The sequence below is a fragment of the Panthera uncia genome, chromosome B1 (genome assembly GCF_023721935.1).
Source record: "Panthera uncia isolate 11264 chromosome B1, Puncia_PCG_1.0, whole genome shotgun sequence".
Lineage (NCBI taxonomy): Eukaryota > Metazoa > Chordata > Mammalia > Carnivora > Felidae > Panthera > Panthera uncia.
In genome coordinates, this window is record NC_064811.1 from 200,115,403 (window position 1) to 200,143,320 (window position 27,918).

At 41.1% G+C, this 27,918-nt stretch overlaps 1 protein-coding gene across 3 annotated transcripts; it reads right to left on the reverse strand.

Annotated features, from left to right (window-relative positions):
• Window positions 1–9,602: 9,602 nt before the first annotated feature.
• On the reverse strand, window positions 9,603–26,827 carry ZNF596 (zinc finger protein 596). Of its 3 annotated transcripts, none has more exons than XM_049631854.1 (6): window positions 26,131–26,827; window positions 16,933–16,993; window positions 14,749–14,875; window positions 13,915–14,010; window positions 13,363–13,445; window positions 9,603–12,928 (listed from the first exon to the last, which is right to left on the reverse strand). In XM_049631854.1, the coding sequence occupies exons 2-6, from the start codon at window positions 16,966–16,968 to the stop codon at window positions 11,684–11,686; spliced, it is 1,587 nt and encodes a 528-aa protein (XP_049487811.1). In that variant the 5' UTR covers window positions 16,969–16,993; window positions 26,131–26,827; the 3' UTR covers window positions 9,603–11,683. The 3 variants fall into 3 exon arrangements, with proteins under 3 accessions (XP_049487811.1, XP_049487809.1, XP_049487810.1); XM_049631852.1 differs by lacking the exon at window positions 26,131–26,827 and adding an exon at window positions 21,908–23,106; XM_049631853.1 differs by lacking the exon at window positions 26,131–26,827 and having other exon boundaries at window positions 16,933–23,106.
• Between the last annotated feature and the right edge of the window lie 1,091 nt (window positions 26,828–27,918).

The following is a 27,918-nucleotide window of genomic DNA, read 5'->3' on the forward strand; positions in this document are numbered from 1 at the left end:
AACAGTCAAAATTCTGTTTAACCAGCTTGTATAATAAATTTCCTTCATGTGACCTTTTTAAAAATATATATATTGATTTAAATTCAAGTTCATTAATATACATTGTAGCCTTGGCTTCAGGAGTAGAATCCATTGATTACTCTCTTACATATAACACCCAGTGCTCATCCCATCAATTGTCCTCCTTAATGCCCATCCATGTATCCCATCCCTCCTCCCACCTCCCCTCCAGCAGACTTCAGTTTTTTCTCTTAATTTAGGAGTTTCTTATGGTTGCCTCCCTCTCTGTTTTTATCTTATTTTTCCTTTCTTCTTCTATGTTCACCTGTTTTGTTTCTTAAATTCCACATGTGAATGGAGTTATATAATATTTGTCTTTCCTTGACTTATTTCCCTTTGCATAATACATTCTAGCTCCATCCACATTGTTGCAAATGGCAAGACTCTTTTTGATGGCTGAGCAGTATTCCATTGTATGTATCTACCACATCTTCTTTATCCATTTGTCAGTTGATGGACATTATGCCTCTTTCCATACTTTGGCTATTGCTGTTAGCACTGCTATAAACTTTGGGGTGCATGTGCCCCTTCAAATCAGCATTTTTGTATCCTTTGGATAAGTACCGAGTAGTGCAATTGGTGGGTCATAAGGTAGTTCTGTTTTAATTTTGTGCGGAACCTCCATATCGTTCTCCAGAGTGGCTGCACCAGTTTGCATTCCTACCAAAGGTGCAAAAGTGTTCCCCTTTCTCCACATTCTGACCAACTTTTGTGGTTTCTTGAACTGTTAATGTAGCCATTCTGATACGTGTGAGGTGGTATCATTGTGGTTTTGATTCGTATTTTCCTGATAATAAGTGATATTGAGCATCTTTTCATGTGTCTGTTGGCCAGCTGTATGTCTTCTTTGGAGAAATGTCTATTCATGTCTTCTGCCCATTTTTAACTGGATTATTTGTTTTGGAGGTGTTGTGTTTGATATGTTCTAAATTTTTTTTTTAAAGTTTTTATTTATTTTTGAGACAGAGAGAGAAAGAGCATGAACGAGGGAGAGGCAGAGAGAGAGGGAGACACAGAATCTGAAACAGGATCCAGGCTCTGAGCTGTCAGCACAGAGCCCGGCGCGGGGCTTGAACTCACGGACCGCGAGATCACGACCTGAGCTGAAGTTGGACGCTTAACCGACTGAGCCACCCAGGCGCCCCGATATGTTTATAGATTTGGGTACTAACTCATTTGCAAATATCTTCTCCCATTCCGTTGGTTGCCTTCTAGTTTTGCTGATTGTTTCCTTTGCTGTGCAGAAGATTTTGATCTTGTTGAGGTCCCTATAGTTCATTTTTGCTTTTGTTTCCCTTGTCTCCAGAGACATGTCTAGCAAAGAAATTGCTGGGGCTGAGGTCAAAGAGGTTGCTGCCTGTTTTCTCCTCTAGGATTTTGATGTTTTCCTGTCTCACAGTTAGGTCTGTCATCCATTTTGAATTTGTTTTTGTGTATGGTATAAGAAAGTGGTCCAGTTTCATTCTTCTGCATGTTGCTGTTCAATCTTCCCAACACCATTTGCTGAAGAAATTGTCTTTTTTTATCCTTTCCTGCTGTATTGATGATAGTTGACCATATAGCTGTAGGTCCATTTGTGGGTTCTCTATTCTGTTCCATTGATCCATGTGTCTGTTTTTGCACCAGTTTCATTCAGTCTTGATGACTACAGCTTTGTAACATAGCTTGAAGTCCAGAATTGTGGTACCTCCAGCTTTGGTTTTCTTTGTCCACATTACTTTGGCTATTTGGGGTCTTTCCTGGTTGCATACAAATTGTAGGATTGTTTGTTCTTGTGCCACAGCTGTGCTCCATCTTTTTCTTTGGTGTATGGCTGGGTTTCAAAACCCAGTCTTAAAGTGCCTGGCACTTGGCGTGGATCCACTCCCCTCCTCCACATTAGAGCCTCTCCATGATGCTTGATGAAAGGCCTTTGGCTGGCACCTGCAGGGTCTTTTTTCCTTAGGGAGGCAAAAAACCCTCTCCCCAAAATACTCCAGGAAGGGGACCATTTTCTCCTAGTGTACACCTGGATATCTCTACACCATGCTATATGCTCTGGGGCCAGCTCCCTTCTCTGCAGGAGTGCACAGCACAGCTATGCTCTGGAGAATGTTGCTCACTTCCAAAAACTTCGAGTTTGAGCTCCAAGCACAGTTTGGGGAAAAAAAAAAAAAAAACCTGGGATGCTCAGCACTTTTTGCTCCCCATTCCATGGTCCAGAGAGGTTTCCTTCTTGTGCTAACTTGATACTGCACTTTTTAGCCCCTCTCTCTTTCTGTCCCTTTTGTCTCTCCTTACAGAGTGTTCCCTCCCTCTGTGACACCGCAGGTTTTCTCTCCCCCGATTCCCATCTATGCACTTCACATGTGCCATGCCATCTCCCTCAACTATGGAGATAAGCCAGACTGCAAATGTATTTACTGGGTGGTCCAAGTGATCAGACCTCAACAGAACTGTGTTTGAGGGATGAGGAAAGCCCAGGGTCTCCCTACTTCTCCACCAGCTTAACTCCTTCTCCCCTTTATGTGATCTCTTAAATTTGTGGGCTGTGAATTAAAGTTTTCAACTAAGTATATGCTCCCTTTATCCTTCCTCAGCAAATGTAAAGGATGGTCTCAATTATACCTATGTTTTGTTCTATCAAAGCCCATCTGTTCAAGAATACCTCTTGTAGAGCTATTTACTTTGGTGGCTATCCTTTATGATTTCCAATGCTAAGAATTAGTTTTTAACTTCATATGTTCTGATGCTTTAATATGTTGTTTTAGAAAAAAAGAAATACTTGAGATCATTATGATTAAAACCATGAAAGAGAAGTTGCTTTTGCTGAGGAGTAAGAGTAAGGAGTAATCTTTGGAAGTAGGGGTGAGAAGAGAGAGCCTGTCCCCGTGGCATTTAGGTCACATTATTCCTGTTAGGGTAGTGCTGGTTGCATTCTGCTGGCTTCTACTGACCTCCTTGCATGTCCCAACACCTGTGAACAAGGTTCCAAGGCAGTTGGGTAGGAGAGGACCGTTTAAGCACAGAATGCAAGTGTCTGTCCCAAGAAGAGGAGCATCTGGCAATGTGAACTGGGCTTGGGCAAGGAAAAGAAGAGTGCTGAAAGGGATTGAAGAGCCTGGAATGGGTGGGACACTTGGAAGCCCTGAAATGGAGAAATTAAAATCTCTGCCCATCCTCACCTGGAGATCCTAAGCTCAGCATGTATTAGAAGTGTCTTTAGTGTCTGATTTCATGTGAAAGTCAGTTTCTATCATGTACCTACTGTTGCCAAGTGACATGTGGATTTAACTAGGGTAGGAAGCCTTTTTGAACAAATGAACAGAAACAACAAACTTTAGTTCTCCATGTTGAAGATTATTGTCCACATAGGAGTTCCTGTGGAGGATGTCCCAGTGTTTCAGTGGAAAGCAGAGGACTGCATATCCGATGGTGAATTCCTCCGTATGTGTATGCTTGAGGCACAAGAAGGGGCATATTGATTCCAAGACCTTAAAGGCATAGTCTCAACACTCAGTAGTGAGTTAAGAGTGATCTTGCCTGAGAAGGAAGCTCAGACAAGAAGGAAGATGAGCAGGAGTCAAGAATGCCTCTTTCTTAGGAAAAAAATATATTCTCTGTTGATATGTTCTCTCCCTCCTGAAATGCTTTTTTAAGACCTACTAATCTTCAATTCTCAGGTATCCTACCTAACAACATTTGCTTTCAATCATTCATGGTGTTTTCTGAGCCCTTTTCCATCTCCAGATAGATTCCATCTCACTATGAACCATTGACATCAAACTTTAGAAAGTATCTCCATTTGAGGGTGAATCAGTGGAAGGGCTTCAGGATATATCTATGAATAAGGATTAAAGAAACTGCACAGATAAGTTGTTTATTAATGTGCAGGAATTGCTGGAGAATCCTAAAAAAATAAGATTGATAATGGAAAACCTGAGCTCCTTGACTTTATAATGCATTCCAACATTAGCAAAGTGAGTCAGTGTGGGTCTAGCCTCAAAATAGTAATTATTTGGAATGAATTGGGAGAATGTAGAAACTGACTATGAAAATCAAGGTTGCATTTAATCCACATGATGGGATGGGTTTTATTCCACAATTTCTTTTTAAAAATGGAATCAACTTAAATGTCTTAGAGTAGGTGTTTTTAAAAAATAGCTCACAACACCTACATTCCAAAGAGACATTCGTGGATTTGTAAAGGATCTTCTAGTTGTTGCCTCTGAGCATGATGACTTCTCTGAAGATGTGTGCATGCTTCTATGCTTTGAGCAAGCTGGTTTGAAGTACGGTGCATTCATGTTTTGATAGATTCTGGCAAGATCGCCCCTGCTTAGAGTTGCAGTGATGTTCTTAACAACCACAATGTGGGCTTTTTACTCAACTGTAAACAGGACTCAATTACATTCTTTATTTTTATGTATATAAGGAAAAATATGGGTCTTATTTATATCTCACTGATTACTAAATGTTGCTAATACAGTTATGTTTCATAGACATGTCCCTGTCAATTAGTTTTCCTCCTTGGCTCATTTTTCATGTAATTTTACATATTTCATATTCTGTAGTTTTATCACGCACACAGTCATTTACACAAACGTGCACTTTGATCTATTTTAGTTATAATTTTTATACATTGAAATATAAATCTTCATGTTATCACCTTTATCTTCCCCTGTTCTGTTATTATAAAAATATTCTGTTGATTTTAGTCTGCGTATTATATCATTTAATATACTTACACGTTATATTTTCTTGATGAACTCATCTCTGTGTCGACACATAATAGTCTTGTTTCTTGTTACAGCTTTTGAGTTAAAGTCCATTTTATCTGATAAAAGTTAGCTACCTCTGCCGTCTCAGGATTTCCATTGACATGGACTATGTTTTTCTGTTTCACCACTTTGAGTCTGTGTGTGTCTTTAAAACTGAAGTGAATCTTTTGTAGGTAGCATATATTTGGATATTTTTTTAATGTTTATTTTGAAAGAGTGTGTGTGAGCACGAGTGGAGGAGGGGCAGAGAGAGAGGGAGAGAGAAAGAATCCCAACAGGCTCCATGCTGTCAGCACATAGCCCAATGTGGGGCTCCATCCGATGAACTCGTGACCTGAGCCCAAACCAAGAGTCAGATGGTTAACCGACTGGGCCACCCAGGCGCCCCTGGGAATTGTTTTTAATCCAGTCAGCCAGTATATGCCTTTTTATTGTAGAATTTAATCCACTCACATTTTAAATAATTATTATAGGCAAGGTTTACTAATGCCATCTTATTAGATCTTTTCTGGATGTTCTGCAGTTCTCTTGTTCCTTTCTTCCTGTCTTTGTGTACTGATGATTTTCTGTAGTGGTATGCTTTGATTCCTGCCTTTTTTCTTGTGTATTTATTGTTGCTGTGTGGTTACTGTAAGACTTACATAAAACATCATTTAGATGTAAGTCTAATGTAAGCTGATAAGCAACTTAACTTTCCCCCTCATGTTTTCAGTATCATAATTTCTTTTCATATTGTGTGTCCTTAAAAAGTTATGGTAGCTATTGTTATTTTCAGAACTTTTGTCCTTTAACCTGTATGCTGGAAGTAAGTGGTTAGTGAGTCACTGTATAACTGTATACAGTTAGAATTCTGTATTGTAGAATTCTGCATTTAACTACATTATGTGCTTTTTTGCTTGTTTGTTTTTTGTTACTAGTGTCCTTTCCGTTTCAACTCCCTTCAGCGTTTCTTGTAGGGAAGTTCATGGGTGATGCATTGCCTCAGCTTTTGTATATCTGGGAATGTCTTTCTCTCTCCTTCATTTAGAAAGAGACCTTTGCTAGGTGAAATGTTAAGTTTGGCAGGTTTTTTTCCCCTCAGTACTTTGCGTATGTTAGTCTACCCCCTCCTGGCCTACAAGGTTTCTGCTGAGAAACTCTCACAGTCTTGCTGGGGCAGGGGCTGCCCCATTCAGTGATAAACTTCTTTTCTTGCTGCCTTCAATATTCTCTCTTTGCCTTTGATGTTTGGCGTCTTACTATAGGAGGTCTTAGAAATTTCTTTGGTTAGAATTTTTTTTTTTTTTTTTAGGGATTTATGAGCTTCATGAACTTGGATGTCCTATTCTCTCCCTAGATTTGGGAAATTCTCTGTCATTATTTTCTTAAATAAGCTGTGTGCCACTTTCTCCAACTCTTACTGTGGGACTTACATAAAGTCTTAATGGTACCCTGTGTTAATATATTCTTTCTTTACTCTTTTTCATTATTTTTGTTTGGTCTCCTCTCATTGGGTGATTTCAAATGACCTCTCTTCTACTCACAGATTCTTTCTTTTGCTAGATCCAGTCTGTTATTGCTGTACCCCATTGCATTTTTTATTTCGTTTATTGTATTCTTCTCCAACGTTTGTTTAGTTCTTAAAATTTCTGTCACTTTAACTTCCCAATTTGTTCATGTACTGATTTCTTCATTCTGTTGAATTGTTCTGTGTTTTCTTGTAGCTCACTGAGATTCCTTCAAACAACCGTTTTGAAGTCTTCTAATGGGAAACTTGCACATTTCCATTTCTTTGTGGTCGTTGCTGGAAAACTATTGTGTGACTTTGGGAGTTTCATGTTTCCTTCATTTTTTATGTTCTTTTACATGTTGTATTTGCTATATCCTTTCTCATACCTTTTCTGTGTATAGTCCTGCACTGCATTTCTTGTCCCCTGTTGTGGGAGCGGGGGTGGAATTCCTGATTGTATGCCTTCTCTTGATACTGCAAAGCCAGGTCACGTGCAGAGAGCCTCCCTGTTGCTTTCCCTAGTATGGTGCTAAATGCTTTAGTTTTGTGTTGACTCACAACCCCATAGAGTTGGGCCAGTCTTGTCTGCTTGCTCACTAGTCATCTGCAAGTGCTCACTCTGGACACAGTTGGGAGTGCACTCAAGGTAGTTAACCACATGGTTTGGAGATGTGTACTGAGCACTGGGGGGAACTCTTATATCAACTGGGGTGTCTAGAAGTGCAGTGTCCCTGGCAGCTTGTGGACATGCTTCCTGATAGAGTCTGCTATGGAGTTAGTAGGGTCCACACCTCTTTGAGGTCCACACCTCTCCTCAAAGAGCTCCATGTGCTCTTCTCACAGGTGCTTCCCAGTTCCAAGTCATGCAGCACATCCCAGTACTGTAGAAAGAACTGGGTTTCTTTGGCAGCATCCCACACAGCTAGAGGAGCACGTCACTCACATGCTGTCCCTTTCCCCCATGGGAGAAGACATGGGCCAGGATGGCCTCTTGGCCACTGAGATGTGCCATCCTGGGGAAGGGTGAAACTTTGGGCTCTTGTCCTTTTTAATGCATCCAGTCTTCTTTTTTCTTGCTCCAACAGTGTGCTGGAGCTTCTCCGCTGGACTCCTGGATTTCCACACAGGCCCTCTCATCCATGGATGATTGTCCAATCAGTGTTCTTTAAGAGGAAGACAATAGAAAATTATTCTGGCATATTGATGAAGTCTGTTTTCTCAGAAAGTAATATCTCATAACAACAAAATAGGGAGTCCTTTCACAGGAAGGCAAAAAAAGAGGGTACGAAGGAAAGTTTTTATGTTTGCATAAAATTATAAGTAAAAGATCCAGGAAACCCTGAAAAGTCTGCTACAGAAATGACTTTATGCAATCCATTAATCATGTTGAATGTTGAGCTTACTGTTTATTAAGTCCGAAGATCCCATAAGGAGAGGAAGGATGGTGCTGAATATTAGAGTAACTGGTTAAACAAGGTTTTACTGATTTATATAAAAAATCTAATATCCTTACACCCTGTATATTGAAATGATCCAAAATTGTTTAACAAGGACTGAAGAATATTTCCAGTATATTATACTGAAAAACACTGAGTGCTTTTCATATGTGACACAATAAATTTTGAGGGAGAAGTAATTTAGAACAATTTTTAAAATGTAATGATTATGGCATCCGCCCCCTTTGTCCCCTGTGCTGCTGTTGTTTAAGGCCTGCTTCTATTCTGTCCTCTTCTATCTCTGTTCTTCCCATTTTTACCTATTTTCATTTATCCCACTGATTCTTGTCCATATCACTTATTTTTTTTTTAATGTTTATTTATTTTTGAGAGAGGCAGAGCACGAGTGGGGGAGGGACAGAGAGAGAGAGAGGGAGACAGAATCCAAAGCAGGCTCCAGGTTGCTGTGCTGTCAGCACAGAGCCCGATGTGGGGCTTGAACCCACGAACTGCGAGATCATGACCTGAGCCAAAGTCGAACACCCAACTGACTGAGCCACCCAGCTGCCCCATCCAGATCACTTATTTTGCTCCCATTATATCTTCATGAGTTCATTGGACCCACTCTCCCCCACCACCCAACCTTTATTTTACTTTCATTCCACCTCACTTTCTCTGACTTATTCTGTCTCACTTGTTTTCCCTCTTTGATATGTTCTTTCTTCCTTATCCTCACATGCAACTCAGACATCTGTATGGATGTACTAAAGATGCCCACCTCCTGGGAAGAGTTCACTTTCCAGTGAAACACTGGGAATGTAAACACACCATGCCAGGCACAGCAAGGAAGGTGAAGTTTGGGACAGGACATGGGATGTCAGGAGAGGTTGGTGACCTCCCCTGTCCAAGGCTCAGGGACCTCCTTTAAGGTAGACTGAAGGGAGGGCCTAAGAAGCAGCCGGGTGCAGCTCCCAAGAAAAAAGGGGTCTCAGGAGAGGACTGGGGTCTGCAGAATCCTAAGGCTGGGGTTGGCATGGCATCTGGGGGGTGGTCTTAAGTGCCAACAGGTTTGATGGGTGGTGAAGGGCAATAATCCATTTCCCTTAATTGTGACCTGACATTGATTGGGACAGGAGTCCATGAAAACCCGAAAGGCAGAAAGTGCAGACAGGGATAGCTTCCCATTACTTCTTAACCAGAAACAAAATGAGTCCTACCTGGCAGCAGAATGACCAGTATCCTGAGCCTCTCAGGATGATGTGGGCCTCTCTGATGATGGTATGGACAGGTACATGGACTGTGATGTCTGCAGGGACCCCTGCAACCAGATGTGGAGAATGGGTGGGGAGGGGGCCAATGGATGCAGGATTTGAATCTCAAAGACAGGAGCACCTGGTCCACCCCACTAGAGTGGCACCTTTGCTCCAGGAAATCTGCTTCTAGCTCAGCAGGAAACTGTAGGGCAGGTGGTGTTGGTCAAAGAGGGGTGTGGCCAAAGATCCCTCCTCACCCAGGAAGGGGCAGGGACTGTGAGGCTTGGGTCAGGTGGTGCTGGGCCTTGAGAAACAAATGGCCAGTGTCAGCAGTCCATGCCTCATCTACCCTACTCTCAGGTGTTTCTGTACCCCCCCCCTCCTTCCTCTAACACATATCACCTCACATTTTCACCTTGGGATTGTTGCCTCAAAGTGGCCTTGGTCCTTTCCCCTGGTGGAGAGTTTAGGATCTTTGATCCCCCAACCTATAGGCTTTCCACCACATATCTTCATAACTCAGTCCCCAACGTTGTGTCCAAACTCAACAACCCTCCCACTCACAGCCCCCATCACAAGTGCACACAGGTTTCCCCAGCTCTGAACCATTCAGATCCTGGATTCTAGTTTTTCACTGGTCAGGATCTGGCCTTCCCTTCACCACGGCCCCAGTAAGTTTCACAGGCCTGCTGCCACAATGCTAGTTTCACTTTGTTTAAGCAAAATATTGAGGCTTCTGCTTCCAGGTAAGATGTGTGAGTAGAGAGACAAGACACACAAGAGGAAATTAAAGAATAAAAGTTATATTGTTCCAAATTCAGAGATTTGTGGAATCAGAGAGGGCTGTAAGAACCACAATTCCAGGAAGAGAAGAGGTCCTCTGATTTCCACACCTGGGTGAATTTGCTTAGTACACACAGTGAAACTCATAGGCAGAAGTTCACTACCAGGGAATAACAAGTAGATCGATATGTAAACATGTGGGCTGGCATAGGCTGATTGAAATATAGAGAATGTCCAATACTGGGATCCTTTTCCCCATAGATTTTTTAGGTGGGGATACAGAGGAAAAGAAAGCATTTTAGCTTCTCAGTTCATAGTACTTAAGAAGGTGTCTTCAATAAGTTTAGAAGAATGACCTGAAAGGCATGGATGTTTGAATAAAATCAAAGCTGTAACCTAACCTGAGTGTAATTTTTAAGGTTATTTTGAGAGAGAGCGAGCGAGCGAGCATGAATAGGGGAGGAGCAGAAGAGAGAGAATCCAACCAGGCTCCATGCAGTCAGCACAAAGCCTGATGTGGGCTCAAACTCACAAACTGAGATTATGACCTGAGCTGAAACTGAGTTGCATGCTTAACCAGCTGAGCCACCCAGGTGCCCCGTTTTTATGACTATTTCAATTCCTGAATGAAAGAAATGATGTAAGAGAATAATAAACTTCTCTAGGTAAAACAATATCAACTTCAGCCCCTTCCTTTTTTTAAGACCACGTGTGAAATCAATCAAACAAACAAAAAAACAACAAAAAAACAGATCATTGCAAAACAGGAAAGGTAATGGAAAAATAAAAAAGACAAAATGAACAAATCCACATGTATCTTGAGACTGGAATTAGGAAAATTTTATATTACACTAAAAAGAAGTTATAAGAAATATGAAAAGATGGAGAAATTTAGTAGTTCTAGGTTTCAGAAACTATGTCCTCCGACATTAATGGAGTTTAATAGACTTTACACACTGAAAACAAAAGTCAGTTTGAGGACACAAAAATAATATATAATATTCAAACCAAAGAACAGAAATAAAGTGGGGGATTGAAAAGGGCATTGCATACTCCCTCATAATAATATTATAAATTAATAATAAGCATCTACATTCTCTTTTTTGCCACTTGTGAAGCAGGATTACTAATCATGTTCAAATGAGTACTAATGACTTGGCCTTCTCTTGTTATCCTGGCAGTAGAGAAGCACCAACTACTTTCCTAGCTTTCTGCATTTGCATGTGGGAGGTGCTGGGACTCCCAGGTCTCATTCTTACTTGGTGATTTGTGGATTTGTAGCTGTTGTGATGGGGATATAGGCAAGGTCAGATTGTCTTTGCTTCTGCTTTCAGCTTTGCCAGTGTTTTTTGTCACTACAGAGATTATTGTAAGTATATGAGGCACTCAGGAAATAGGATACTCCAAAATGTCTTCAGCCACTTTCATGTCCTACTTCTCACTGAACAAAACCCTTTGGCAACAAAATTCTCGTCTTCCCAGTAATGATTCTTTCCCACTTATTTCTTGTTTTAGCAGATACACATCACTGAGTTTTCTTCTGCATGCAAGTGTGTTGCTCAATTGAATGAGTACAAAGTGATTACTGATCTAGAATCTTTCCTGTGCAATTTATTTAAAGGATAAATGAAAAGTATTTCTACATTGGTTACTGACATAGATTTATCTCTGACATGTGACTTCTCCACTTTAACAGAACTGTGGATGAAAATTCTTCCACACTCACTTCATTTACATTCTCCCAGGTCATATATTGACTCCCAGGTCAGTCCATTATCGAAAGGCTTCGTCATACAGATGGCCCATATATGGATTCTCTCCCATTTTGGATTAACTTCAGTTGAGGGAAGTCATAAGGATGAATAAAGGCTCTCCCATACGTATTACAAAGTGTTTCGGCCCTCAAGTGTGTTTATAGTTTGAAGCTATAGGTGGTGAATCTTCTGCATTTATTACCTTTAAATGTGTTTTCTCGTGTTGTCTAAGGTTAAAATATTTACTGAAGGCTTTCCCACATACATAACATTTATATGGTTTTTCTCCAGTGTGGATTCTCTTATGCAGTCTAAAGTTATAGCTTCTATTGAAGGCTTTCCCACATACATTGCATTCGTATGGTTTCTCACCAGTGTGAGTTCTCTCATGTCGTCTAAGGACAGAAGAGTGATTGAAAGCTTTCCCACATAGGTGACATTCATATGGTTTCTCCCCAGTGTGAGTTCTCTCATGTCGTTTAAGGACAGATGAGTCAGTGAAGGCTTTCCAACACAGATGACATTCATACGGTTTCTCTCCAGTGTGGGTTCTCTCATGTCGTCTAAGGACAGAAGATTCCGTGAAGGCTTTCCCACATAGATGACATTCATATGGTTTCTCTCCAGTGTGAGTTCTCTCATGTTTTCTAAGGTGAGAACAATGAGTGAATGCCTTCCCACAGAGGTGACATTCATATGGTTTCTGTCCATTATGAGTTCGCTCATGTTGTCTAAGGTAAGATGTTTTACTGAATGTCTTCCCACATAGATGGCATCCATATGGTTTCTCTCCAAAGTGAGTTCTTTCATGTTTGTTAAGGTCAGAACAATGAGTGAAGGCTTTCCCACATAGATGACATTCATGAGGTTTTTTTCTAGTGTGAATCATCTCATGTCGTCTAAGGTTATAACTCTTACTGAAGGCTTTCCCACACAGATGACATCCATATGATTTCTCTCCAGTGTGAATTCTCTCATGTTTTCTAAGGTCAGAACAATGAGTGAAGGCTTTCCCACATAGATGACATCCATGCGGTTTCACTCCAGTGTGAATCAGCTCATGTCGCCTGAGGTTAGAACTTTTTCCAAAAGCTTTCCCACATTCATGACATTCAAATGTTTTCTCTCCATTTTGAGTATTATTGGGTTGTCTAAGGGCAGAGCTTTGAATAAAGGCATTCCCACCTTGATGACATTCATATGGTTTACTTGTAGCATGACTCTGCTTATGTATATTAATGGATGTCAAATAACTGCTGTCTTGTCCACATTTGTTGCCGATATAGGGATTCTTTCCCATTTTAGGTACCACATATTGAGTCCACGTTAATATTTCAGTAAAATTTTCTCCAAAATCATTGCATTCAAAAGGATCTTCTTGGGTGTGAGATTTCTGGTTTTTGAAAGGAAATGAGAGACTGTTAAAAATTTGCTCATATTTATTCCTTCCTTCATTTCATCTACGTATAAATTCTACAGTCATCATTCAGTGACAGTCCTACAAAACTTTTTATATTAGTTACGTAAACACAGGGTATTACATTCCAGCAAGCAAAGAGATTTTTGTAGCATCCCAAATGCACAGATATCATTATTAGGTTTCAACTGTTAGGTATAAGTCATGATTATGCAGCTATCTCTTTACAAGAACTCAAGTATGGTTTTGACCTCAGATTAATTTCTTCCCTAAAATCAAACTAACCAAAACTTCCTACTGTGAAAGCCCTTGATTCCAATCTCAATTATGGTTGTGTAACTATGCCCAATTCCTTACTTATTCAATACCCAGATCATTTGTAAGAACAGGTCCACACCCTTAAAGCTTACCATTGCACTGATTAATGTCGTGTCCTTCTTGTAGATATGTTGCATGAATATTATTTCTTGTTTTTTAAGATCATCTTCCCTATCTGAAAAGATTGGGGAAAAAATTGCCACAGTGACATTGAGGGAATTAAAATGCTGAAGACACTAAATGCTCATTTGAATAGGTTTCAAATACTAACAGAGATGGGAAGGAAAAATGCCAAATTAAGGAATACTTTAAGAAGAAACAATTATAGGACATCAGCAGTTGACATTTTCAGGACTGAAATATGAGAAACATAAGATGGAGATGACAATTTGGGAATGAAAAGAGAGGGAAAATCTTCATAGAAGAAAGAAACAGGGACATTTTTGTGAATTGTAACCAGTAAGTACATAACTATTACCCTCCCCAAGCCAAAGACAGAATAGAAATTGACACCTATAAAGTATAATGTCAACATCTGAAGAAATTTCCCCCATCACATTGTCTATCTTAAAAAAGTCACTAAATTTCATTTCATGATTCTTAGGGCCTGCTCACTCACTGACTAGGTTCTTCATGTAGCTCACCTAGACTCTGGCATTGCAGCAAACCTATCCCTTCTGTGGAAAGTTGCTCTCCTTGTTCCAAGTGGAAAATTGTATCTGATTTGTAGAGTTGTTTGCCTGTTAGTAGAAAAAAGATAATCAAATTTTGGGTTTTGTGCCCCAAACAGTACATGATCATCAATATAGGGCCAACTAATGAGAAAGAATAAGGTAACCTCTAAAAGTCATCCCAGGGAAGAATATGTTGGAAACAACATGGATAGTCCTTCACCAACAAAAGCTTAACTCTTCACTTGTTCCCAAAGACATTAAGGACCTATGACTGACACCCAACCAAGTTCAAAGACAAACCGTGCAATCTTCGATATTTTAATACAGTGAGAAGATACAAGTTCTCACAGTGTTTGAATACTGTATCCCAAACAAATCCAACAAATAATAACTCCACCAGAAACATCTAGATTCTATGTGGAAAAGTTTTTTGTTTTGTTTTGTTTTGTTTTGTTTTAATACTGTGGTCTGATCTAACCACAGCCCCCACAGGAAAAAAATTCTTTTTTAAAAAGTCAATACATTTAGCTATCAATTCAAAAATAATTAGTTCTCACCACTGTTTGAGTGTTCTGGAGATTAAGTAGCAAGAATGGCATGAAATTGTGTGAGGAAGATTACATTCTAGTGGGATGACAAATTAAAGTAAAACGTGAAGAAGACTGCTGTAAGGTAGTTGTGAGAGTTAAGAAAGAATCAAGACAGAATCTGCGGTGAGAAATGAGGAAGCTCTTCTACATGGCTGTTGAATGAATGAGTGAATGGATAAACGTATACATACATGATAAATAGTAAGAGACTCACCAACTGAGACTAGATGACTTATGTTCTCCAGCATCACATCTCTGAAGAGTTTTCTCTGGGACCAGTCCAGTAGGGTCCACTCTTCCTGGGTAAAGTCTACAGCTACATCCTCAAAGGTCACTGATTCCTAGAGCATTATGGACATTGTTTTCAGACAGGGCCATTTCTGCCAATATTCAGGGGAGGGTGGTATATGTAACAGCACTAAGGAAGTGGGGGCTGCAGGTACAGAACATTCAAATAGGATGCTGGGTTCGGTCATCATTTGCAGTGCACACCTGGACATCTGACTTTCAGATAGACCCACAGGCATACACATTCTAAATACGTAACTTTCATTATAAAGAGATATCAAATGAGATGTGGCATAATATAACCTGAGAATTTCCCAATAAACTTGTAATTAAGACTTCCAGTTCGGGTTACCCAGGTGGCTCAGTTGGTTAAGTGTCTGACTCTTGGTTATGACCTCACAGTTTTGTGAGTTTGAGCCCTGCATCAGGCTCTGCGCTGACAGTGTGAAGCCTGCTTGGGATTCTCAATCTCTCCCTCTCTCTCTTCCCCTACCCCACTTGTGCTGCTTCTCTCTGTCTCAAAATAAACTTTATTAAAAAAAAAAAAAAAAAGGCCTTCACATCATGAGTATAAAAGTTTCTCCTGAAAACTTAAAACACTATTCTCCACCAATTTCAAAAAATCTATGGACTCATTATATACAACCTGCCACTTTTTAAGTACTATGATTAGATTATTCCTCTTTATGACTTCAGTTTCATCATCCATGAAATGGTGTAGTGACCTTTTACGAGTTCTTAAAGATCCAATGACATAGCAAACTGCTAATGAACAAACATTTCTTTTTTTTAATTTTTAGAAAATTTTAAATGCTTTTGAGAGAGCATGTGCATGCACACATACGCACGTGAGTGAGTGTGGGAGAGGCAGAGAGAAAGAGAGAAAGAGAGAGAGAGAGAGACCAAAGTGTGGAGCCTAAACTCAGGTCTGTAAGATCATGACCTGAGCTGAAATCAAGAGTTGGATGCTCAAGTGACTGAGCTACCCAGGCACCCCTAGCAAATATTTCACTAAACACAACTTCTAGTTTTATTATTCAATAAATGTCAGATGATATTGAAGCACTGTCCATAATTCTGCAAAACTGAAAAGAATTCATACAAGATGGGAGATCAGCAGGCACATCCTTTAACCTTCACATAACTACATTGTTCATTATAAAGTATAAAGCTAAATGGTTCATGAGCACAAGCCAGAGGCTCTGAGACTTGTGTAATGAAAGATAGTATTTCCTGACCCTTCCTATGGCCTGAGTCCTCCCAATAGCAGTTAACACTGTTTTTTGTTTCTTTATCTTGTGTCTCAGTTCAAGCATACTTAAAGCCAGTATTGTTGTCTCTTCAACTCATCAAAAGTTTCCAGAGGTCCTTAAATTTCATTTTACCTCCTATGCTTTTACTGAATTACAGCCAAAACTAAGAAAACCATACTCCCTATACATTGTTTCCAGTTACCAAATGTGAACAGAGGGAAATTACAAAGAGGGGAAAAGTAGGATTTGGTACATGAGAAGTAATGAGAATTTGTTTTCTCTTTCATAAATTTCAAAAAGTACAAATACATTCTATCAAAACTTTTACAAGGTTTAAATTTGGGGGAAAAAAAGAGAATGACTCCTCATTGGCTTCTCCAGCATGACCACCATTCATCTTCCCTCAATATTAATTAGCACTCCCTGCAGCAAGCACATAGGATACTGCATTGGAGCTCACCTGTGGGAACAGCTGCCTCCCTATTGGGCTGTAAGGTTTTGCTCTTAATCATCTTTATCACCTGCACTGACCTCAATCCTAAGCCCAATATAGTCAATAAAATGGTTAATGAGTGTATTTTTGGTGCCAAGAAGGCCATGGGATGGATATGGAAAAAGAAAATCTCTGATACCTGTCTTGTAAATACCCGGCATTAAACTAGGCTGATATCTTAGTGTAACATTGGGAAGGAAATTACCACATGAAGAATCCTTAATTTCATAGTTCTTGGAAAACTTCAAGTTCAGATTCTTGAAAAACTTGAGTGTACTTAGAACATGAATGCTTGTAGGAGATACATAGCCATATGATGGCAATGGACATGATATTTCAGTAGAAAGAATAATTCCCTACTCACTTGTGATTCCATTCTGTCTTCTGGGTTTTCACTCATATAGTCCAAGCAACAGGAGGCAAAGCTGAGGAAGGAGAAAGGAGCCATGAAACTCCAGTTGCCCACATTTTCCATACCCACTTGTTATGAAGCCCCAGTTCTTTACCTGGAAGTGATCCCCAGCACAAACGACAGAAACATGCACTGTACTCCAAAGGAAATGGGGTTGCAGGGGGATGGCTCTCCACTACCAGGGGAAAAGTTAAGGCTCTTACTCTTGTTGCTTGGAGAGAAGATAGAAGTACCCTCAATTTAGGAAGAATGTGAAAACCCACTTCCTCCTGATTCCAAAATAGGATTTCTGGCATATGTGGAACCCTTGTGAAAGTTCTCAGGCTGAGGTATTAGTTTGTGTACTGACCAGCACTTTCCTTGGCTCCTCAGCCCTCTGGTATCTCACTCCATTCCTATTCTTCCCTGCCCTCAGCCCTCTGAATTCCGTATCAATCATGGTCTCCTCCAAGAAGGGTCTCCAGCAATATCACTCCCTCAACATTTACCTTTCAATTTGTTCTGAATGGGTTTGGTTATGAAACAACAGAATTAAGAATGCATTTTATGGTAAGGTTAATCAATTCAGTGACTTACTTCATTTTGAGGAACAATGACACCCATGCCACATATTTAACCCTTAAAATCCCCTGCATCAGAAAACTGTAGGAACATGTGGGTTATGGCATTATTGTCATGTCTAACAATCTTTACAGGGTAGTACTCCCAGAAATTATACAATGAAAGGATTTTAGGAGGGCATTTATTTACTCCAACTAAAGTTTTAGAAAATTGTTCACTGAAATCTGCATTAGATACAACTTTCCTGAATTTCATGGTTTGGTTTTCTGTATGTGTAGATCTCTGAAAACATTTATAAATTGTAAATCCTCCCCCTAAAACATCCATAGTAAGTATATTTCATGGAGAAATGATAATAATAAGTCATAAACATAAGTGGGTTCAACTCACCCATTTGTATCTCACATCAAGACAACAATAGTTTTAGTTTATGTGACTTTGTGCTTGGAAATTTACATACAGTTGTTCATTTATTTCTCAAAATAATTGTGCTAGTTATGGTTTTGTTATTAATTTATTAATCAATGCCATCATCATCAGTCCAGGAAACTTTAGTCATAGGACACAACTACACACACACCAGCATATACATACACATAAGCATATGTTAGAAAGTGGTATAGGTAGAATTTGAATTTTCCTTTCCTGCCTCCTAATATCAGATTCTTTAAGGGTTACACATCCCACCCAGATTTTACCTGGAATAGTACCCCTAACATTAACGATCAGAGGTGCCACCCTGTTTTTATCTTACTCTGTTTTTTTCATAAAATTTGTCCCTGTGTCCATGTTTTCTACCACGTAAGAACCATGGCACTGCCAGAATTCCTAAATGTTAGCCTCCAGCCCTCCTCATTGTTACCGCCCAGTTTAATTCTGTCACCCATTTCGATAGATATTTGCCCAGACTAACGTGATTTATGTCTTCTTCATTATATCTGCTAATCAAGGCCCCAACAGAAAGGAACTCCAAATACCTGCCTGTTCCATGACTGTATCTGGCAGCACAGCATTAGAATACTGACCCTTCTCTATATGTGAAGTCACAACTCACAGTGGCATCCACATATATCTGGCAACACTGTTCTTGTTTGGTAACTAGTAAGTCTTCCATGTTCCTTAAATATTTCAAATCTTCTCCATGCCTTTGAACTCTTTGATTTCTCCCCTCACTTTCCAAAAATGAGATTTTTCCACTAAGTAAATGAATTATATAACTTGATGTTTTATTTCCAGAGTGAACAATCACTGTAAGAATTGATTTTACTATAAGTAGGATATTTTTCTATTTTATTTTATTGTGGTAAAATTCATACAACATTTACCATTCTAATCATGGTTTTTTAAGATTTTTAAACAATCTTTACACCCAACGTGGGGCTTGAACTTACAACCCTGAGATCAAGAGTCACACGTTCCACTGACTGAGCTCTGCTCCAGTCCAAGTGCCCCTCATTCTAATCATTTTCAAGTGTATGATCCAGTGGTGTTAAATACATTCATAATGTTGTGTAACATCACCACCATCTATCTCCACAACTCTTTCCATCTTCTAAACCTGAAACCTTCTTCCCATTAAACCACTCCCATTCCTCTTCCCCACCTTCACCCTCTGACAACCATGGAATTTCTACTGTCTCTAAATAGTATATATTTTAAACTGATGGCAAAGGAATAAACATTTTAAGATATTAAGACATTCCTAATAGAATATATTATTTTGGAGGAAAAATCATACAATGTATTTTCCTTTCAGGTAGGATGCCATAAGAAATACTTTGTTGTAGGGGCGCCTGGGTGGCTCAGTCGGTTGAGCGCCCGACTTCAGCCCAGGTCATGATCCTGCACTTCGTGGGTTCAAGCCCCACGTTGGGCTTTGTGCTGACAGCTGGGAGCCTGGAGCCTGCTTCGGATTCTGTGTCTCCCTCTCTCTCTGCCACTCCCCTGCTTGTACTCTGTCTCCCCAAAATAAATAAACATTAAAAAAATTAAGAAAAGAAATACTTTGTGGTTTTCTAAACATTTTAATCTTCTGACAGCAAAAGATCTTTAGTATATATTATTTTAGTAGAAAACCATTAGTTGACGAATGTTTTGATTTTCATGTATCTTTGATATGTTCTGTCTTTTCAACCTATTTACTGCAACATCTGAGTCTTTGAGAAAAAAGTGATGATCTCCTTTTGTCATTAATAAATATGTTTCAAGGGGCACCTGGGTGGCTCAGTCAGTTAAGCATCCAGCTTTCGCTCAGATCATGATCTCACAGTTTGTGAGTTCGAGCCCTGCGTCCAGCTCTGTGCTGACATCTCAGAGCCTGGAGCCTGCCTCAGATTCTTTGTCTCCCTCTCTCTCTGCCCCTCCCCCACTCATGCTGTCTCTCTCTCTTTCAAAATAACTAAACATTAAAAAATTTTTAAATAAATATGTTTCAAGTCAAAGACTATACCAAACAATGAAATTACATGGACGAATAAAGCAGAGAGATCATCTGTTCTTGAGGAGTTGTCTAGTTTAGAACTAGAGATTTTTAAAGAAATAATGACAAGGATATTCTATATACATATACTAAAACATTTCATTTGCGGAAGTGGGGAAACACTCTTAAAATGCACATATCATTTATCTGATACCTTAAAATTTTACTTGGGAAAGCATTAGAAAGTTCAGCAGAGATACAAATAAGCTCACCCCTGTACCTGCACCCTCCCCACCCTCATGAGGGAGCAAGCGTAACACTGTAGACACACTGCAGTGCCCAGGGTGCCCAGGGAAGGAGAACATACTGGCAGGCAGCTGAGTAATGGGATGAACCTGAGATGGTGGCAGGCAGGTGGATTTCAGGGCCCAAAGGTCATTGTAATTGGACTCTTCTTTCAATTTTTAAAGCTAATGGGAAGCCACTGGAGAATTGCAAGCAAGAAATAGGAACAGATATTTGTTTGCAAATTAGTCTTTGCTGAAGAATGCAGTAAAGCAATTAGGAAGGGTTTGATTAATTTTCATACTTAGGTATTTGTCTGGCATAGGGTGTTGACAGTGAAAGCAGTGGAAGCATATGAGAACAAAAGAAAAGGAAGTATAAAAATAATACATTTTTAAGTTTGTCAGTTATTATCGATCGCTAATTATGAGTCAGACTTTGTGTTAATCATGAGTCAGGCTGTGTATGTACTTAAAAAAAATGTTCCTCCTTGAATGCATTTAAAATACAATAAAGACATAAATATTAAGTTGCAACACTATGTTACCATATAACCTGAAGATATTTTCTTAGAGATGTAACCTTTGCATTTGGTTGGCCACAGTGTAAAGCAAGCAAGAATTGCTGTACATTTTAAGCCTCTGGAGAAGAGTTAAAGCCAAAACCTTCAGTGAGTTTAAAAACACTTATAAACCAAGAGAAGAAAAAAGGAAAGAAGACTTTTCAGTTTTCAGATGTTCACAAATAAACCACATATTTATAAAAGAATAAAAAGAGTAAATAATGAAATGAAAAAAACAAATTTGACAGAAATTAATAAAAAGTCTGCACAGTGAAATCAAGCAATTACAAAGGACTTATGAAAAAAATAACATTGGCAAATAAAATAGACCATGTATTCATTTAAAAGCAGTAACTTAAATGTAAGAAAAACAGGAATTATATTGTTATTGTAAATATAGGAGAAATTGGTTAATTTCCAAGAAAATGTTATGAATATTCATTCACAAAGAAGAACAATGCCATCAGCCAATTTTAATACATAAACTATATATATCAGATTCCATCCATACAATGGATCTGTGATTTCTCCCAAAGCACTTATACAACATTGTCAAGTGTAGTTTATTGCAATAATGAATGCTTCAATACTAGAAAACATATTACCTTCATTAAATAATTTTAAATACCCCAATAATTAGATCACATCAATAGACCCTTAGAAAAACATATGACCTTTCAAAATAATTTCAAATCTTTAAAAATCATGTCAAATAGGGGGGAATAATTCTTGCTAATCAAGAAAAGCTCAGCAAACATATTCAGCAGTAGAGAAAGAAGCAGTCTCACTAAAGTGAAGGCTGAGAAAGGAGGGCTGGTGAGGGCTGCAGCCATTCACCACTGCACAGGATGCTGGATTCAGGGCAAGTAAAAGAGAAAGAGAAGAGCCAAAGAACCAGAACAGGAGCTGTTCTTTGAAGACAGGATTTCAAATTCCAAAAAACAGAAGTCTTTTTAATGATCATACTTAATACAAATATTTTAAAAAGTAGACAAAGCTATTCTTAATATACTGAAATCAATACTGCTTAGTTAATATAATTTAAAAACTAAGAAACACACACACACACACACACACACACACACACACAGTCTACTTACAACAGCAAAATATTATGGCTTCCATTTGAAATAATTTTGTAGACCCACATAAAAATGTCTTGAAAACTTTTTGAGGACATAATATGACAGGAGTAAAGCTGCCAAACCAATTCTTAACCTAGAGGACATCATGACATAAAAACCTCAGTGACTACAGAAATTCGGTGCAATCTAAATGTAAAAGTTTTAAATTTTTAAAAATTTGCATTTTTAAATTTAAATTTAAATTTTATGTATTCACATACAAACTGAGAATTATCTTAAAAGTCAATTTTGTGTCAATTTTGATTTTGGGTGGGGCTATAGCCAAAACAATTTGGAACAGAAAAAACATGAAAGTAGGTCAAATTCTATCTGAAAATACATTATCTGAAACTTTAATGTTTATTTTTGAGAGAAACACAGAACATGAACAGGGGAGGGGCAAAGAGAGAAAGACACACAGAATCTGAAGCAGGTTACAGTCTCTGAGCTGTCAGCACAGAGTGGGGCTCAAACTCACCAGCTGCAAGATCGTGACCTGAACCAAAGTCAGACGCTTAACCAACTGAGCCATCCAGGCATTGCTACATTATCTGAAACTTTAACACAATTGAAATGAAGTACTTAAAATAAACAATATTCAATGATATATTACAACTGAATGGGACATAACACTTTTAAATGTGAAATAGGTGATGCCTTCCACAGGAAAAATAAAAAGCATGAAGAAAGGATTTTGGCTTCACCACAAAAACATAATACCAAAGTGTGTAAGTGCCTGTGTGTATATCGTTAAACCACAAAATAAAAAATAGTATGTAAATGCACATCAAAAATGAATTAGAGGGGTGCCTAGGTGGCTCGGTCGAAGTGTCTAACTCCTGATTTCAGCTCAGGTCATGATTTCATCCTTTGTGAGAGTGAGCCCCACATCAGGCTGTGCTGACAGCATGGAACCTGCTTAGGACTCTCTCTCTCCTCTCTTTCTGCCCCTCCCCTGCTTGTGCTCTTTCTCTCTCTCTCTCAAAATAAATAAATAAAGAATTGGAAAAACAATTAATTATACATAGGTCTACAAAAACGAAAAAAAAATTACACATATGTCTAGTGAAACGAAAATAAAAACAAAGGGCTGTCATTTCATCCAAATCTGTATGTATGTATGCACGTAATGTATATATGTAATTAATTCCTGGGTTTTGCAGGGGGGGATGCCTCAAGAGTTGGGCCACTGAAAAAGTTTTCCTTGCATTTGGGGGGGGGGGGAGTCACTGGGCCAGAATCTATCACAACGTGAAAGGTGCTACTTCTTGGCCCAGCAAACTCCTACTTACCCAGAGTGTAGAAACCCTCAGCCATCTGCAGAGACGTTGATTCTTTACAGATCCTTGAACACTAAATCTCACTGGGATGGATGTGCTGTTAACAATTTAAAACCCTCTTTATGTCAGACATTTAGGTTGATTTTAAATAACAGTTAGTGAATAAAGCACTCATCATGTGTGAAGTGCCGCAGTATTTGGTCATGGCTATTGGTTTGTAATCTCTGCCTTCTACTGCAAATTGTTAATAGTTTTAGCTCAAATGCACACATTCACTTTGTTAAACTTCAAATACATTACACAATTGGGTGCAACAAATTTCCCCTTATTGGTATTCTTTTCCAGGATTTTTCAGGCACTCCTGAGATTCACTACTCATGTGTGCACTTTCTTTAATCCTGGTGTGTAAAGAGCTAACAGTACATCCAGATTTGGTGCACAATATGTGTTGGCAAACCTCACTGATACCATGGTGTCCAGTCCTTTCCCTACTTGATGTCTGGGCATGAAGCACTTCTCACAAAGACCCCCTAAACACAGCCACTTCACAATTCTAGGTCACTGGCTCACAGAGAGATGGAACTGGTCTGGAGTGGGGAGAATTCTGAGGGAAAGTCGTGGGTGAGTGAGGAAATGTGTCAGGCAGGATACCTGAGGGTCAGAGATCAGAATGTCCTAAGAACACCATTTCAGGAAGGAGAGGGTAATAATCAGATAAATGAATTTTCCAGTTTGGAAAATATGCCAATCAGGTCTTTGAATAACTTGTCCCATTCCTGGGCTACGAGCACTCAAGTGGGGAGGAAAATCAGCACGTGGAATGGATGGTCCTCTACTCCCTACTAAGCCACCAGGGAACAGGGAAAATAAACTTGTAAATGGAGAGGAGCACACGTTACCTTGTGCTTCACAATGCCCTGAATCCTGGTGAAGCCCACACGCCACGTGGTAGCCGTGGGAATGGGAGTCTTTGTGTCCCATTCAAGTCACAGTCCTTGCACTCTTGTATTGTAGTGTATGCGGAACACGGGACCACCACGGAAGGATGTGCAGGCTTTTCCTTTTCTCCAGCCTCTGAGCTTCCCAGGCTCCCTTCCATCCATTAACATCCCAAGTGCTTTGCCTTTCCATCACAGAGCCAAGCCTTACCTCCTCACTAGAGAGATACCTTTGTTCAGCGATTATTTATAAGATTCTTGGGCTTTCCCTCCCCAGCTTCCCTGTGCTGTGTGTGTTTTGGGCCAGGCAGAGATGTGAAAAGGAGGCCGGCCTTATACACGAGTCGGATTGCATTTGATAGTGGTAAGACTTGCCCTTCTCACCCCTGCTCCTGAAAATTCCTGCCCCTATTTCTCCTGAGCAAGAGCAGCTCCTCTATTTCATGGTTTTACTCATACTGATTAAAAGCTTTTAACTTCTCCTTTTACCAGAACATCACATTTATACATCAAAACTGGGATATTAAGACCTAATTATTGGCATGAGGAAACATACAAGGTCAGGCAGGTATGGAAGTACCTTGGAGCAATGTATTTATCATGATGAGACAAGTTAGAACAAAGGTTCCAGGACTATGCAGCCCATCCCACGATATTTGGTGAAACAATAACAACAAAAAAGGGCAAAGGGAATTCAAAGAAATCATAAACTTAGTTGGAAACCTTAGCTCTCAGACCACATAATTTTTTTTTTTAATTTTTTTTTTCAACGTTTTTTTTTATTTATTTTTGAGACAGAGAGAGACAGAGCATGAACGGGGGGAGGGGCAGAGAGAGAGGGAGACACAGAATCGGAAACAGGCTCCAGGCTCCGAGCCATCAGCCCAGAGCCTGACGCGGGGCTCGAACTCACGGACCGCGAGATCGTGACCTGGCTGAAGTCGGACGCTTAACCGACTGCGCCATCCAGGCGCCCCTCAGACCATATAATTAAAATATCGAGAAAAAGGAAGATGTTGAGTATTAGAATACCTGTTTAAACTTTGTTTTGAATGTCAAGACAAAAATCATCAGTATCTCCAACAACTGCACACAGAAATATTGTAAAATTATTTACTAATCAGCAAAACACTTTCAGTATATAGCGGACAGGAAAAGCACTGTGGCCTCATAGTTTGAATGTGACAAATAATTTAATAGGGAAAACAATTTAGAAATTAAAAAAAAATTAATGAGACTGCAATCCAGCCTCCTATCGCCCAATGCTACTGTTGGTCAAAGTCTGATTACATACTCCGTCCCTATTTCCGTACTGATCTGTCTCTTTTCACATACTGAACTATTTTCTCCCCAGGTCACTTTCTTTCTCACTGTCACTGTTCCTGCGAAAGTCCATTGTAACCACCCACCTCCCACCCTCCACTTGACTCTCCCTTACTCCCTCCATCTCTATATTGTGCCTCTTGTATCCTCATCCTGCGGACACAACTGGACATTCAAAGGGATGGGATCACAGTTGATCTCTGCCCAGGAAGAGCTCCCTTTTCCAGTGGGATGTGGACAGGGCAAACACAGCGTCAGACACAGCCAGCGGGAGCAGGATTGGGGCGTTAAGTACACGGGGGTTCCTAGCACGGGATCGGTCTCTACCGTCAGGCCGGGGCCCACGGGCGTCGCTGAGGCGGTGACCGTGCTTCCGGCCGCGGGAGGACGAGGATGGCGAGGGTTTCAGAAGAGGACTGGGTTCTGTGGGAGGCCTCCGAACGACTTCAACCGGAAACGGACACGGACCAGAGGACCGAGGAGCGGAGGGATCGACGTCCTGAGCGTCTCAGGGCGACGCTGAACTCCCCCCGCGACTGACGGGCGGCTACGGGGCCTGAGGCGGGGACCAGTAAGTGGCAGGAATCCGTGGGCCGCGGGTATGGAGAATGGGGCGGGAAGGGGCTGAGGTAAACCTCAAACACCACAATTCACTTACCGAGCGATACCTGCTCTTCCGGAAATCCGCTTCCGGGTTAGTGAGAAATTACGCGAAGGGCGTGGCCTGGGGAGGAAGAGAGGGGGCCGGACGTCTGCGGAGGGGCGGGCCAGCGTGGGGCCGCACTGAGAGAGGGTGAGCGGAGAGCGGGGACCACACAACAGTGGAGGGGCAGGGCCGGTGTAGGACGAGGCTAGCGTGGGGAGGAGCTTAGGGAGGGTGAGCAGAGAGTGGACGGAACGTCACGAGGACCGTGTAGGACGAGACCAGCGTGGGGCGGGGCCTAGGGAGGGTGAGTGGGGTGGGGGTGGGGCCGGTGCCGGACGTGGCCAGCCTGAGGCGGGGCCCAGTGAGGTTGAGCTGAGACCGAAAGGGGCACAAGCGGAGGGGTGGGGCCCGTGTAGGGAGGAAGAGCAAAGACCAGAAGGAGACGTAAGCGGTGGGGCGGGTTCGGTGCAGGACCTGGCCGCGTGGTTCGGGGCCTAGGTAGGGGGAACAGGGAGGGTGCGTCTCCGGAGGGGCGGGGTCGGTGTTGGACGTGGCGAGGGTGGGGCGGGGCCGGGTTGTGGTGTGGTCGCGTCCCCCTCCCTCCCGCCTTTCCGGTCCTGCTTCTTACGTCCCACAGGACGCGGGCTGCGTGTTCAGGTGAGTTTGGGGGTGTTTGGTGTCCGAGGAGCCCGCTGCCTGCAGTGACTGTTTCGGGCAGATCCAGGTGAGACTTAGAGCCCCGAGGCCTCTTACTCTGTACGCGCCAGTATGTCCGCGCTACGGTGACAGGTTTGTGCACAGCCCCGGTTGACTGGACACGCCGGGCTGGAGGCACGGGTGTCGCGGGACCCCGGCGGCCGCGCTTGGCGCTAGTTAGTGGGCCGATCAGGACAGGCGGGGTCTGTGCTGTTGGCGGAGAGCCGGCGGGAGAGGCGGGACGTGGCCCAGAGCAGGGGGTGCTCAGCGGGAGGCTGAGTGTCCAGGATTTGGGGAGAGGCGTGGGTGCCACCGAGAATCGCTTTGGGTCGTTAAGTCGTCGGTATTGCAGCTTCACGTTTTCCCGGGGAGACTCCCAGAGCTATCTCAAAGTGTGTAATTGTTTAAGAAAAAAATCAATGACGTTTGTTAAAGCACAGTTACGGATACTTTTTTCAGGCAGCGGGGCTATCTCCACAAGTGGGATTTTGTAGTGCAGAGGGGGAAATTGGACTCAATTCTGAATACAGCCTGGCGGTGTAGCTAAGGAGCAAAGGCAGGGCGTCAGTGGGTAGAAAATAAATAAGATGAAATATGAGGGTTAAGGGGGATTGTGACAACAATGACTAATAGGTTTCTTGCTGAAGATCGTCCAGGGCGATTATACATCAGCTGTGGGTTAGTGGAGGATACGGGATCTGGCCAGATATTGTGGGGGCTAGGGGCAGCCTGCTCCAAAATGTACCACAATGACATATTGATTATTTTAAGTAAAAATCCCTTTTTTAAAAAGCTTATTTATTTTGAGAGAGAGTGCGAGCAGGGGAGGGGCAGAGAGGGGGAGGGAGAGAGGGAGAAATCCAAACTGGCTCCATGCTGTCAGCACAGAGCCTGATGCAGGGCTCAAGCTCATGAATGGTGAGATCATGACCTGAGCTGAAATCTAGAGTTGGATGCTCAACTGACTGAGCCACCCAGGTGCTCCTTAAATAAGAATTACTTAGGAGACAGGCTATGCTAGGACACTCAGACCCTCCTCTTTCTCCCTGGAGGCAGGAATTAAATCTGGTATGCGAAAGGTATCGTACTGATGAGATGAAAACT

Coding starts and splice junctions, on each gene's coding strand:
- ZNF596 (XM_049631852.1), bottom strand. CDS start 21,987: ATGTCCTCAAAAAGTTTTCAAGACATTTTTATGTGGGTCTACAAAATT. Junction 16,994..21,907: donor AGCCATAATATTTTGCTGTT/GTAAGTAGACTG, acceptor CTCCTTCCTCAG/CTTTGCCTCCTGTTGCTTGG. Junction 13,446..13,914: donor GCTGCAATGCCAGAGTCTAG/GTGAGCTACATG, acceptor CAATCTTTTCAG/ATAGGGAAGATGATCTTAAA.